Consider the following 14,287-nt stretch of genomic DNA (forward strand, 5'->3'; position numbering starts at 1 on the left):
TGGCTTAGCAACCTCTAGGAACGCAAAGGTATTCTTGTTACATATTTTAATCGGAAATTCAGAAATTGTGTACGGGTGGTTGAACTCTGTTAGTCAAATTCTACTTCTGTTCATATTCTTTTCTGTTCGTTTTGCCAAACCAATCAACCTGGTTTGGGGAAATTGTCAGGTTGTTTTTAAGTTTGGCGAATGAGCTTCAATAACTAGTAGCCTTAGTCGTGATGTTCTCCTGCATTTCACTTAGTTTGGCTTGTTTTTATTAACAATGTACATCTGCACGAGGCGATCATGCCACTGAATTCCTCTAACATGTCTAACCACACCATGCTTTGATATTGAACCTGAAAAAAAATTGTGTTTTTGTTTTTATTTAAAAGCCAGCTTGTTATATAAAGCAACACCCTGTGAAACTGTTTCATCTGATGAAGTGCCCAAACTTTTGCAGATTCAAATTTGTGGGCCATTTGTGAATGCTGCAGCCAGAGGTGAGGTGGTACCCACTGTCACTAAATGCAGAACAAGTTCTTGATTCTGTTGTCTCAACATGATGACACTGTATTCCATTTAAACTTTCATTTCACATACATGTGACTTTTAGTGTAGCATTTTGCTGACAAAGAGCAACTAATGACTCTACACATGTACTTTTTAAAGCCATTTTACACTTTCGGAACAGAAAAAAAAGGAAAAAGTTTATAGATTTACAAATAACTTACAGGGTTTACAGAAGGTAATGGTGAAAGACTTCTCTTGAAATATTATTCCATTAAATGCTTTACTTTTCGAGAAAACATTAAAACATTTATCAATTCTCGCTAACGAGAATTACGGATTTATTTTGAACACATGCGGAAACAAGGTTGGGTTTTCCCGTTATTTTCTCCCCACTCCGATGTCCAATTGAGCCTAAATTTTCACAGGTTTGTTATTTTATATATAAGTTGTGATACACGAAGTGTCGGCCTTTAGACAATACTGTTTGCCGAAAGTGTCCAATGGCTTTAAGAGTGGATTTGGATCAGTCACCATGTTGAAAATCACTGTTCCAATTTCTTTTATAATTAACCTTAGTCAATATAAGAATGTGCCCCTACCAATGATTATCAAGCAACCTTCCACACACACACTGCATGTTGTCAGGCCTGCATGATTCAGTTTTTAAAGGGCAATGCCACCAAGGCATTTTCCTCTCCATGGTAAAGGTTATCCTATGAAAAACTGTAAATTTCTATTTGGAGCATTTAAAGGGCACCAGGGCAAATATGACCAGCAGACCAGGGGGCATCGAGGCAATTGCTTTTGTTGCCTCCATGAAATATCAGGCCTGTGTTGTGCAGTAGCAACTTGGCAACCATGTTGTCAAGAACAATGTTATATCTGTATAGAGACAACCCTCACTTCTCCTAAATACCAATCTTTCATCTACACCCAACTGTTTCAGCTTTTCAAATGTTCTCACAAACAAGTTCTGTCTCCACACAACAGCACTGTAAGCTCTAAATATCCTGCCAACCTCCCCAACCCAACAACCCCAATTACAACCTGACAATTGCCTAATGCCCCCAATTACCTACGAGAGTACGACTGCGTGTTTTATTATTAACCACTTTAACCCCGCAGTGTCCCTCCCTATCAAGTGTCGCTGATGTTTGGAAACAGAAATTCCAGCGTAACCAATTGGTGATCTGTAAATGAAATTCCTGGGTGGTTTTTTTTCTTTCTTTTCTCTCGGAGTCTTTCGCCCTGGAAAGAGAGATAGAGAGAGATTTGACACCACTCCCCTCGAAAAAAATAAAATAAAATAAAACAAAATTGTGCAGGATTGCAGGACAAAAAAAATCTCTATAGAAATTATGGCCTTTGCATTAGAAGTTAATAAAAAAAAAGATGTTTGGAACAGAAGTTCCACCATCAACAGTTGCTGAACTGTGACTGAAATTCCTGGGTGTTTTTTGTTCTCTCTCGCAGTCTTTCGCCCTGGAAAGAGAGGTAGAAAGAGATTTGACACCCCTCCCCTGAACAAAATAAAATAAAACAAAACTGTGCAGGATTGCAGGACAAAAACAGATCTCTAACGTAATTATGGCCTTCCAGGCGTAAGGAGTTTTTAACGGGAAAAAATAATAATGTTTGGAACAGAATTTCCAGCATCACCAGTTGCGGATGTTCGACTGAAATTCCTAGCTGTCTTTTTTACTCATGTTCTCTCAAATCTTTCTCCTAAGTGGGATTTGACACCCCTCCCCCCCAAAAAAAAAAAAATAGTCATCTCTAATATAATTATGGCCTTTGCACAAGGAGTTTTTCTTTTTTTTAACTGACTGAATGAGGATATCACACTTGGAGGTCTGTGTTTGTGTGGAATGGAATCGTCTCAAGTATAAAGCTAATTTAATTTAGATGCTGTCTAGTGTGTACAACAAAGACACTTGCCGCAAACCATTTGAGATACAAAAGCTGAGGTTTACTGAATTCTAAATCGAGTTTCCACAAACAGATTTAGACCATGATAAGCAGAAATTATGCCTAAGCAGTGTGCGGTTCAATTGATTAACTTTCTGTAGATATAAAGCAGTAATCAACATTATATTTTGCAAGCTACATTGTAGTTCATATGTTTGAATCCCATTACAGAGGTCCTGGGTCAGCACGACTCAGATAAAATAATGTCTTGGTTTAGTAGTTTAAGAGCATCAAATACAAGTTGTTGTGTGGGTTCGGATCCCGGTCATGGCATTTGTGTCCTTGAGCAAGATGGGTTACTTTAATTATTTCTCTTCACCCAGGGGTATAAATGGGTACCTGCGAGGGCAGAGGTTGTTATTGTGTATGAAAAAGTTACAAGCGCCACCACACCTGTGGGCTGTATCATACTCCCCAGGGAGCTGAGAAAGATGACATGATGCAAGAATGTTATTGTCCCAATGACCAGGGCACTATAATGTAAAGCGCATTGAGACGATATTGTGAAATGCACTGTATAAGAATTAGTTATAGTTATTGTACGGTGTACACGTTTGGTAATTACTCAAAACAAATATTAACTCAAAAACTGACTTGGTAACGAGCTTCGGAGATCAATTGATAGTACATGTATAAAACATTGTGGAAAATGACTCCCTCTGAAGAACTGTAGTTTTTGAGAAAGAGGTCTTTTCTCACTAAAATAATAAAATACTTCTAGCTAGAAGTATTTTATTTCTATGTATCTGAAAGCACACAAATTCATCAAACAAGGGTGTTTTTTGTTTCATCATTTGCTCGCAACTTTGATGACCGATTGCGCCCAAATTTTCACAGGCTTGTTATTTTATGCTTATGTTGGGATACACCAAGGGAGAAGACTGGTCTTTGACAATTACCAAACATGTACCTTCCCTATAAAGGGTGGAACTAGAATGAAATTTATTATCCCCCGATGCATTAATACACAACTTTTAAATGCTTTTGATTTATCAATTTGAAAGTCCATCCTATACATTTATGTACTTCAAGCGAAGCTGCAAAGCACTTCAACTGGTGTTTTAAATTACAATTCCTAATCACTAATGGCACAGCGAATAATAAAGCAGAGTGCCTAAGCCAAACGCTTTTTAAAAAAACATATTAATTTGTGTTGTGCAGCTGGAATATTGTCTTTCCCACACTCCTTGCGCTATCTCTGGACACTGCATAATCTGATTTATGATGTTAAATTACCAATAAACTTATCTTGTTCTTATATATTGAATTATTGATTTACATGACAGCAAATCCCAAAATCTAATTCAGTAGGCACTTGAGTTAGGTATCCTCGCAGTGAATTATCGCCAACGCATGCCTTACAGTGTAATCTTTTCTCTCCAAGGAATCGCACAGGCCGCGCGGTCATTTACCTAGTTCGGGAAAAGTGAGTATGAATTTAACGGCATATCTGATAGACTCGCTCTGTCCACATAATACCAGTGAAAAGGTGATGGGCTTCAAGCTAACTTCCTCTCAAGCACACTCAAGTGTTGAGAGAGTAAATAATGGCATGCTAAAGAGAACAATTTTTTTCTGTTGCTCCATGAATGGCTATTGTGTTCTTAAGAAATTTTGCCACAAGGTACTTGTTGTCCTCTATTTACTGAAATTACACCCTTTTTGTGTTGGTCCTTGGCATACAGGTTCTTTTTTTGATATAATAAATAAAGGATGCCCAAATAACGAGATGTTCAAAGGGTGTATTTTCTCTCAGGAACAAATTTCACCAACATTTCTGTTGTGAAATGTTGAGTTGTCAACCACCAGTTCTTTTCAGAACCCACAGTACTAAAAACAGATGTACACGTGAACTGCAAACATTATACTCCCGACAAATCTCACATTTGCTCGCAAGAAAGACAACCAATCCCGGTTCTAATTAAAAGCCTTAATTAAAGCCTTTGAAAGCCTTAATTAAAGTCTTCGTTGCCTTTCTTTTGCCAAGTCAGGGTTTTATCAACGATGATATTTTTCAAAGGAAAACGATTACTACAGAAGCCCCGAAAAAGTATGGAATGGATACCAGACATGCAGGCGTAAAACCTGACTTTAATGAGAGAGGGCAAGGCCATTTTTCATTTTGTCAGTGAGAAAATTTTGCACCAAGACTAAGACCAGGGCCCAATTTCATAGAGCTGCTAAGCACAAAAACTTGCTTAGCATGAAATTTCTTCCTTGGTAAAAACAGGATTACCAACAAAATTTCCATTTGTTGCATATTTCTTGTTACTGGTATTCAGCTGTTGTTTGCTTATCCAGAAAATCACGTGGAAATTTGGTTGGTAATCCTGTTTTTATCAAGGAAGAAATTTCATGCTAAGCAAATTTGTGTGCTTAGCAGCTCTATGAAATTGGGCCCTGAGCAACAAAGGCCCTGGCCTCTGTGGTCTCTGTGTAGTTCCAGGCTCTTGGTTTATAGTCTTGGAATGGTAATAACAAGTTCCATGCTTCTTCTCATTGAACCCAAGTCTCGACGCTCATGGGGAGACAGGTCTTTTTCCTCAGCTGCGCCACGCATCTGGAACTCCCTACCACTTAATCTTAGATATTGTCTTCTTCTCAAAACTTATCTAATGTCACAGGTTTTCAAGGACTAATTTTGTGTGTGTCTATTTTTCTTTGTTTTGTTTGTCTTGTGGGTTTTACTGCGCCTTGAACACCCAGCAGGGTAGATGCGTCTGCATTACAAGTCTTATTATTTATATTATGATTACAATTATTATAATTATCAATACAGACCAGAAATGGCAATCCTCATTAAAACCTAGAACAGCTTCTCAGCGTTTAAAAATCATTTTTGTCTTGTTGAAAGCAAATATGCTGGTGTTTTTCTTGAGGGACGGGCAAGATCAGGTGTTTGTGATAAAGGGCCTCAAGAAAGAGCAGCTCATAAGCTCCTCTTTTGTCTCTCTCTCTCTCTTTCCATCGCAGAGAGAGACATCCTGGGCTTCCTATCTGACCTACATATGTAATTGTTACTTGTAAGAATAAACCTCGGACACTGTTTCACAAAAAACTATTAACAGCTTTCCTTGGCTGGACTTATCTTGCATTCCATGACAAAGTGGTATCATTTTTATTTCATTTTTATAGATTTCTATTTGGTTCTTTTGTTTGAGACTTGGCAGACTTCACAATTTCAAGACAGGTACTCCTGTGGTATCAGTTACAGACATATTTCCTTGTTTTTGTCAAAGTATTTGCTCAGTACTTTGGTGGTTTGCATTGACCTAAGATTTGCGTGTGCTCTTTGAGAGCTTGAAAGAACACGCATCCTCAGAGAAACGCTATTGATTCAATTGTGGTTTCTGTCCAACACCACAGAGGTTTTCATCTTATTGTTTGAGTATGATTTATTGTGGATGCATTTCGACGACCCAGACCAGAAGCACGTTTGAGCTTCAGAATCTGGTTTAACATTTTGGCAGCATTTGTCATGCCACAGCGATGTAGTTGTTCAACTAGTTTGAACTGTGTCTGGTAACAAATCAATCTCTCAGAATATTTTGGGTCAGTGCAACTGAATTTTGTCTGTATAAAACAACAAGCATTTGTGCTTTACTAGTAAGTACATTTTTAATATCATAATTTACATCTATTTCCATTTCATTTCCCAATATTTCCATTTCATTTCAACGTCTCTGATAAAACTCTCACCTGGTATTTTTTCCTGAAGTCCCTCAAAGTCACTTGGGTTGAGCTCAGCACGGCATCCAGGCAGCTTAGTCATTTCTCTCAGCTCCTTAATGCTGAAGGCCACCTGTAATGGACCCCTCCTTCCAATCAGGTGGACCTTCTTTAGTTGTGACTTGTTCAGCGCATCCAGAGCATGCTGAGTTATATCTGTTTGCTGGAAGTTTATCAAGGGTGTTCGAGTTAAGAAAACGCTTGTGAAGATCCATATTTTTTTGAAACAACAGACATTAAAAATGTTCATAGAAAAGACCAGAAATAGGGGTGCACTATCTGTTTTATTAGGAGTGTCATGGCCGAGCGGTCAAGCACACCTGACTCATCCTCAGGTGTTTCTGATCACCCAAGGTTTGGGGTTTGTGAGTCCCGGTCTTAACACCTTCAGCAAGACAAGTAAAAGTGATTGCTCTGTCCATTGGATGGGAAGTAAAGCTGTTGGTTCTGTGTGTTGTGTCATGCACTTAAAAGGGTGTCACGGCCGAGTGGTCTAGAGCATTAAATGCAAGTTATGGTGGTTAAGTCATCCAAGTGTGTGTTCGAGTCCCTGTCCTGACACTTGGGTCCTCGAGCAAGATAGTTTACTATAATTGCTTCTCTTCACACAGGGGTATAAATTGGTACCTGCCAGGGTTGAGGTTGATATTGTGCTTGAAGAGCCTTAGGAGCGCCAAGGCAGCCCGGGGCTGTATACTCTCAAGGAGCTGAGAAATATTACAGGAATGTTATTGGCCCAATGACCAGGGCACTAATGTAAAGCGCATTGATACATTGTTATTAAGAGAAGGAGTTTGCCCTGGTGTTTCTGCCATGGTTGGCTGCATTAAGTTTTTGCCACAGCACCTTTTAAACTGTTACAGTGTGCTACATTATGTCAAATACATGCATGTGTTATATTGTCAAACATACCTAGCAGCATGCCTGTAGAAATAAGTAGTAACCGCTTCGGGTTGCCCTTCAGGTGTTAAAGCACTAATATATTGACCTAGCGCATGTTATGTACAATGTATACTGCATTCAAGATAAAACTGTCCTGAAGACGAGCATTGAGACCAAACTTGCTCTTTTCAGAGCCACCACTCCTTCAAAAGAGATTTTACTCATGGTTGTACCCGCAAGTTTACTATTCATATTTATATTTATAGTTACTCTTAAGACAAAACTTCTTTTAGCAAAATTACCTTGAGTATACTTGTTGGTGTGATGAGGATTCTAGCCAAATCGAGAGCAACATTCCCCTGACCAATCACAACTGCCGTTTCTCCACTCAGATCTGGATTAAGCTGTGGAATCAAACAAACCAGGGATGTGATTGGGTAAAAGGTTTGAAACAACCTGGATCCAATTTCACAGGGCTCAGGGCCAACAAGCAATGATAAATCAGTGTCTTGTATCATTTAGCAGAATATTTTATTATGAATGAAATCTTTCTGCTGAGCAAAAGTATACTCAACGGTATAAATAAAAATAAAAATAAAATAAAAATAAAAAAAAGGATGTGTTATACTGCTTGGCAATTATTCTCAGTGCGTATCAATAATCATGGTTGACCATTTGGAAACCAAAATGTTTGGTAACTGCTTACACTAGCCCACTGTGTATATACAGTGTACGCACTAAGCAAACAACTTTTTATCTTGAAAAAAGGAAAAGGATGTGATATTCTGTTTGGCAAATATTCTCAGTGCTAACTAATTATCACGGTTGCAAATTTTTGGTAACCAAATGTTGGTAACTGCTTACACTAGCCCACTCTGTATACAGTGTATGCGCTAAGCAAATAACTTTTTAAAACAATTTCTTCTTCTGCGTAATGAGCTCTGTGAAACATCATGTATGCTTTGCATCGTCAGGGGACGGGTTGAATACAGATAAAATATATAGTGCTTCTGCGTCCCATATATGCAACAAGGCCGAAGGGCAAGAGGCACATGGGATGCGGGAGAACTATATTTGTCCGTATTCCTCAAGAGAGTGAAGGATAACGAACTTATCCTCTAGCAACATTGCAATCAAAGAAAAGGGAACAAACAGTGCTGTTCTATTGGCGTTGTATTTCTTTAGGTTCCAAACTCATTTGGGTGTTTTCGTTGTATTCTAAAATGACTTAAAACATGCAGTGTTGAACATTTGAAAAGGTTAAGTTAAACAACGTGTCAGGGAAAGTTATGCTAAAAGAATTGAGAGTTAAGTTGTTGATTTTAAAGCCATTGGTCGCATTGCAGTCAGTGCGTTCATTTACATGTGCATATAAGCACTATGCATACACCAATATAAACTATGTCTACAAATTCTGTATTTATTCCGCTCCCGAATGTCCAACTATAGAAACTTACTTGGCCTAATGTATGCCTGCAGGGTTTAATTTCAAAGACCTGCTTAATAATAATTTGGGGGGCTAATCATCCTTACTCGCAGCTAGAGCTAAATTGCGAAGGACGCTACTACAACGTGTTCGAGGGCATGCAAGGGCGCCATCAGCTGCCAGCCACATCAACCCATTATGACCATGGAGCACAGCCAAGATCGAAAGTGTTTGATTTTTCCTGAGGGAGGAAAACCGGATAGTCTGGAAAACCTTTGTGGCACAGCAGAGAACCAAAGCACAACTCAACTCACATATGGCCCTGGCCGGGAATCGAACCGGGGTCACCTTGGTGAGAGGCGAGCACTTTACGCACAAGCCAACCGTGCCAACCTACTTAAGCATAAAACCGTACATGTTAGATGGTATTTTGGCCGATAATCTTATCCAAGCAAGGATAATTTTGTTGTGCTTGGCTACTTTGTGCGCATAAGGAGCTCTATGAAATTGGGTGAGGAATGGGCATTCTTGCAATGATCTATTCAAATACAAGTGCCTGGTTTAGGCGAATGCTTTAGACCACAACTAGAACATTGCTAAAAATGTGAGTTCAGTGCAGCCAATTTTGCACTTTCCAAAACAAAATTTGCACCATATTCAATCTTATGGTTTTACTTGGGGGAATTGTTACAGTTTTCTCACAGCATGGCATATGGTGCCTTACCCCAAAAATGTAATATGGTTTTTTTCTAACTGATTTGAGTTTGATACCAATATGTTCCTATAGTCACAGGCATTGACTACTGATCCCAAAGTGTGATCAATTATCTCCACTTGTACTTTGTGCAGAATGCCCATTGATTAATGTGTAGATTCAGCGTGCACATTACAAGAAGCTTTGACAATTGGCGGCGAGTGTCAAACGCTGCATTGCTAGTGGAAATTTGTCCACTGATTTACGCCGTATCGGTTGAAATATTGAAAGAAGTCTCACACGGAAAAATCCGGAGAGAATTGGGTGTAATTGGTTCATTTGGCAAGAGCACACATTCCACTTGCCTTATGTGGCGCTGTGTACACAAGCTAGATGTATAGATTCTAACACAGTGCAAATTGAATTGGACGGTTAAAAGTTCACACATTTCTGCACATGATGAACACATGTAATTGGAACCAATAAGGCAGATACTTAATTTGGTTAAATTTGCTTTTTAGGCTTTTGGGTTGGTTCATTTGGGGAGGGGGAATTGCATGGCTTTTAAACTGTAAAGATCAGTGTATTGTGTATGATAAATATGAATCGACTGCGAAGTGTTCTTATTGGAGATGTTGTTCTGGCAAGAAAGACTTGACTCTTTAAAAGCACTGGACACCTTTTGTAACTGCCAATGACCGGTATTCTTACTTGATATATCCCAGCATACATGTATAGTGTAATTGCAACGAATAGAAAACCTGTGAAAATTTGAGCTCAATTGGTTTCTGAAGTTGCAAAGGAGAAAATTGAAAGAAATTACACCCTTGCTGCACAAATATATACAGTGCTAACCAATAGTGTCCAGTGCCTTTAAAGGATGTTTCAAATGTCACATAAAAGTTTGTAGTTTTATTTACTAGATATTTGGAGTAAAGGGTTGAATCACCTCAGGGTTGTATTAGAAAACATGGGTGTTATCCTTGCTAACACAACAGTTACAGGTCGAGTGTCTTCCCCCCCCCCCCAACAAAGACATTGACAAACCAGGACGACTGCCAACATTAGGGCTTGATAGCTCAGCTGGTTAAAAGTGGGAAAATTTAATCTGGAGGTCGCAGGTTCGTTCCATCCACAAGGCATTTTGCGTTCCATCCATTTTGTTTCATGCACACGGCGCACCACTTTATTGCGTGCGCGTATTTTTGATAACAGAGAAGTACTTAGTTACTGCAAGCACATACCACACTACAGTACCCCGTTTTCAAAATAGCAGTACAAAGCGCACTTAGTCATAGTGGAATCCAAATAAGCAGAACCAACAGAAATGGGTGTAATGTCACAATAAAATATTGTACGTTTTGATTGTTTTGAAAGTCGCATCCTCAAATAAAAATGACAAAGATCTAATGTATATAATGTCAAACAAACAATGAATGTTTTTCATTCGTGCAATAGTGAGAATATTTTCATTCCTCGAAATAATGTAAAACAAACAATGAATGTTTTTCATTCGTGCAATAGTGAGAATATTTTCATTCCTCGAAATAATGTAAAACAAACAATGAATGTTTTTCATTCGTGCAATAGTGAGAATATTTTCATTCCTCGAAATAATGTAAAACAAACAATGAATATTTTTCATTCGTGCAATAGTGAGAATACTTTCATTCGTTGAAAGATGGAATGTTCCATTTAACTCAGCTTCTGAGCTCATTCAAAAATATTCCATATTTAAACTCATGAAAATATTTGCACTGTTCATAAACATTCACTTTTTATATAATACTATTTTTGTCCATGCCATTGCATTGAATTGTGACATGAATCATAGATTGGAATTCAACGAGGACCTCAATGTTTCACTACAAAGCACCACCTTAAGAATCTTACATCACTGTCTTGCGGAAGTCCATTGTACCATCCGACAAAAGAGCGCGCAGAATAAACTCCCTGTAGGTCTTCCCCGGGTATACTGAGAGTCCTGTCCGCCTCCGCACCGTAGCTCTGCAGGGAGAGAGAGGGTTAAAGACATTTCTTTACTTGGTTTTATGAAAATCACATGGGTGGAAACTAGTGCGACAATGCTTGTCTAACACTCTTCTTCTTTGAAAAAGGAAAGATGGGGAGCGTAGATAAATGGATATTGTCAGTGGACATGACTGGAGACTAACTTGGACATTGAGGACAGGAGAAGGAAGTTTAATGACATCCAAGATTTGATTGTCGTCTGAAAGTAGGATGGGGACATTGTTGACCCTTTTCTAACCCCTTCTGTTTCGTTCTGAAAAAAAGCACCTGATGTCACGGATAACCGATAAGAAGGAGGAGTACGATCTGGGTTATCCCTAAGGGCAACCACTTGACAGATAAGGATTTACAGGCAAATCTGAACTAAGAATAAGTTTCACAAAATCCAAGAAAATTCCCAAAGTGCCTTAAGGATGGTGTTTTGTGTCCAATTGCAAAACTATTCCAAAGTCCCAAAGGGCAGATTTCTAGAAAAAAGAGGTGAAAACCAAGATTTCATTAGTAATAATAATAATGGTGGCTTCTATATACATGTAGCGCTCATATCTGTCACTACAGTGATGCTCAAGGCGCTTCTACATTCAGTATTTTCCTGCAAAGTATTGTGTAGCTTAAAGGAACACGTTGCCTTGGATCGGTCGAGTTGGTCTTTGAAAAGCGTTTGTAAGCGTTTTTTATAAAATGCATATGGTTAGATAGATGTTGTAAAAGTATAATACAATGATCCACACAAACATGCCTCGAAATTGCACGGTTTTCATTTTACCTCGTCAACTAACACGGTCGGCCATTTATGGGAGTCAAATTTTCGACTCCCATAAATGGCCGACCGTGTTAGTTCGCACAGTAAAAAGAAAACCACGCAATTTCGAGGCAAACTTGTGTGGATCATTGTATTCTACTTTTAAAACATCTTTCCAATCATTATGCATTTTATAAAAAAGGGTTACAAATGCTTTTTATAGACCAACTCGTCCGATCCAAGGCAACGTGTTCCTTCAAATTAAAGTATAAGACCAACTCCTTTAGCACTATGAAATGGTTTACTTGTAAGTGCACTGGGTTCTTTTAAGTACATTTCATAACACACAGGACCAATGGCTTTACGTCCCATCCTAACGAAGCATCATGATAAAGACACTGGACACTATTGGTAATTTTCAAAGACCAGCCTTCTCACTTGGTGTATCTCAACATGTGCATATAAGAACAAACCTGTGAAAATTTGAGCTCAATTGGTCGTCGAAGTTGCGAAACAATTATGAAAGAAAAAACACCCTTGTCACACGAAGTTGTTTGCTTTCAGATGCTTGATTGCGAGACCTTGAAATCTAATTCTGAGGTCTCGATATAAAATTTGTGGAAAATGACTTCTTTTTCAAAAACTACGTCACTTCAGAGGGAGCCGTTTCTCACAATGCTTTATACTATCAACAGCTCCCCATTACTCCCTACCAAATAAGGTTTTATGCTAATAATTATTTTGAGTAATTACCAATAGTGTCCACTGCCCTTAAAGCCATTGGACCCCTTCGGTTCAGAAAAAAAAATAAAAGTTCACAGATTTACAAATAACTTACAGGGTTTACAGAAGGCAATGGTGAAAGACTTCTCTTGAAATATTATTCCATGAAATGCTTTACTTTTTGAGAAAACAGCAGAACAATATAAATTCTCGTTAACGAGAATTACAGATTTATTTTAAACACATGTCATGACACGGCGAAACACGCGGAAACAAGGGTGGGTTTTTCCGTTGTTTTCTCCCGACTCCGATGACCGATTGAGCCTAAATTTTCACAGGTTTGTTATTTGATATAGAAGTTGTGGTACACAAAGTGTGGGCCTTGGACAACACTGTTTACCAAAAGGGTCCAATGGCTTTAAGTGTCTTGCTTAAGGACACAAGTGTCATGACAGGGACTCCAACCCACACTCTGCTGAACAGAAACATCCAAGCCAAGTCATTAATTGAGGAATTAATAAACTGGTTTAGCCGGACAAAACACCATCTAAACATTTTTTTCTTGTCTTGGTGAATTTTGAGTTGATTGAGAACGCTGCTTATCCAGCCAAGTTCCTTTACAAAGAAGAAGCTGAGTCCAGCAAGCTTGAAGCAAGGCATTATTTCACAATCAGGCAATCACATATTTCAAATGCAATCCTCTGTTACTAGATCAAATTCATTCATCAACAATGACACAGAGAATAATAATAATAAACTACAGCAAGCATTAGAACAAGTGTGTTTTGAGTTTCTGCTGGAAGAGAGTGATGTTGTGTATTTGTCTGAGGTAATCCGGAAGTGAGTTCCAGAGTCTTGGTGCTATGTTGGAGTAAGCCCTGTCCCCATAACTGACCAGTCGAGTTCGAGGAACATGGAGCGTATTTCTGATAGATGGCCACTGCCTTTAAGTACATGTTTTTGGTAATTTTTTTGGTAATCTACATGATATCAGCTGCAAGAAAATATATTTCCATTAAGCCCTGCCAATTAACGCCAATGCAGCGCAGCAGTCTCCAGTGGAATCTCTGTCAGTAAAAGTGAATGTGAGGTCTTTGTACTTTGTGTTCAACTGTGGTTGTTTTCTGTATTTCTCCAACTGCCACACCTTTGATTTGTTTAAAGAAACTGGACACCTTTGGTAATTGTCAAAGACCAGTATTCTCACTTGGTGTACATATCTCAACAAATGCACAAAATAACAAACCTGTGAAAATTTGGTCTCACTTGGTCGCCGAAGTTTTGAGATAATAATGGAAGAAAAAACACCCTTGTCACACGAAGTTGTGTGCTTTAAGATGATGATTTCGGGAAAAGGCTTCAGGCCTGAAGTCTTTTATTATTTGAGTGAGAAATTACCTCTTTCTCAAAAAATATGGGTTTTATTTAGAGGGAGCCGTTTTCTTATGTTTATTAACCAACAGCTCTCCATTTCTCACTACCAATTTAGTTTTTATGCTAACAATTATTTTGAGTAATTGCAATAGTGTCCAGTGCCTTTAACTATCTATTGGTTCTGCACTTCACAGGGGTGAGAGTCATTACTGCGGTGCCGATT

At 38.6% G+C, this 14,287-nt stretch overlaps 1 protein-coding gene across 1 annotated transcript in view; it reads right to left on the bottom strand.

Moving 5' to 3' along the window:
* The window catches only part of LOC117292868 (NADPH:adrenodoxin oxidoreductase, mitochondrial-like), a 53,307-nt gene that overhangs the window by 21,409 nt on the left and 17,611 nt on the right, over nucleotides 1-14,287 (bottom strand). Inside the window, exons 5-7 of the mRNA XM_033775038.1 lie at nucleotides 11,088-11,201; nucleotides 7,377-7,478; nucleotides 6,163-6,355 (exon numbers count right to left, since the gene is read on the bottom strand). Of these exons, the coding sequence (XP_033630929.1) occupies nucleotides 6,163-6,355; nucleotides 7,377-7,478; nucleotides 11,088-11,201 (409 nt within the window). The remainder of the gene's footprint in view (nucleotides 1-6,162; nucleotides 6,356-7,376; nucleotides 7,479-11,087; nucleotides 11,202-14,287) is intronic.

The sequence above is a fragment of the Asterias rubens genome, chromosome 7 (assembly GCF_902459465.1).
Source record: "Asterias rubens chromosome 7, eAstRub1.3, whole genome shotgun sequence".
In the NCBI taxonomy this organism is placed as follows: Eukaryota; Metazoa; Echinodermata; class Asteroidea; order Forcipulatida; family Asteriidae; genus Asterias; species Asterias rubens.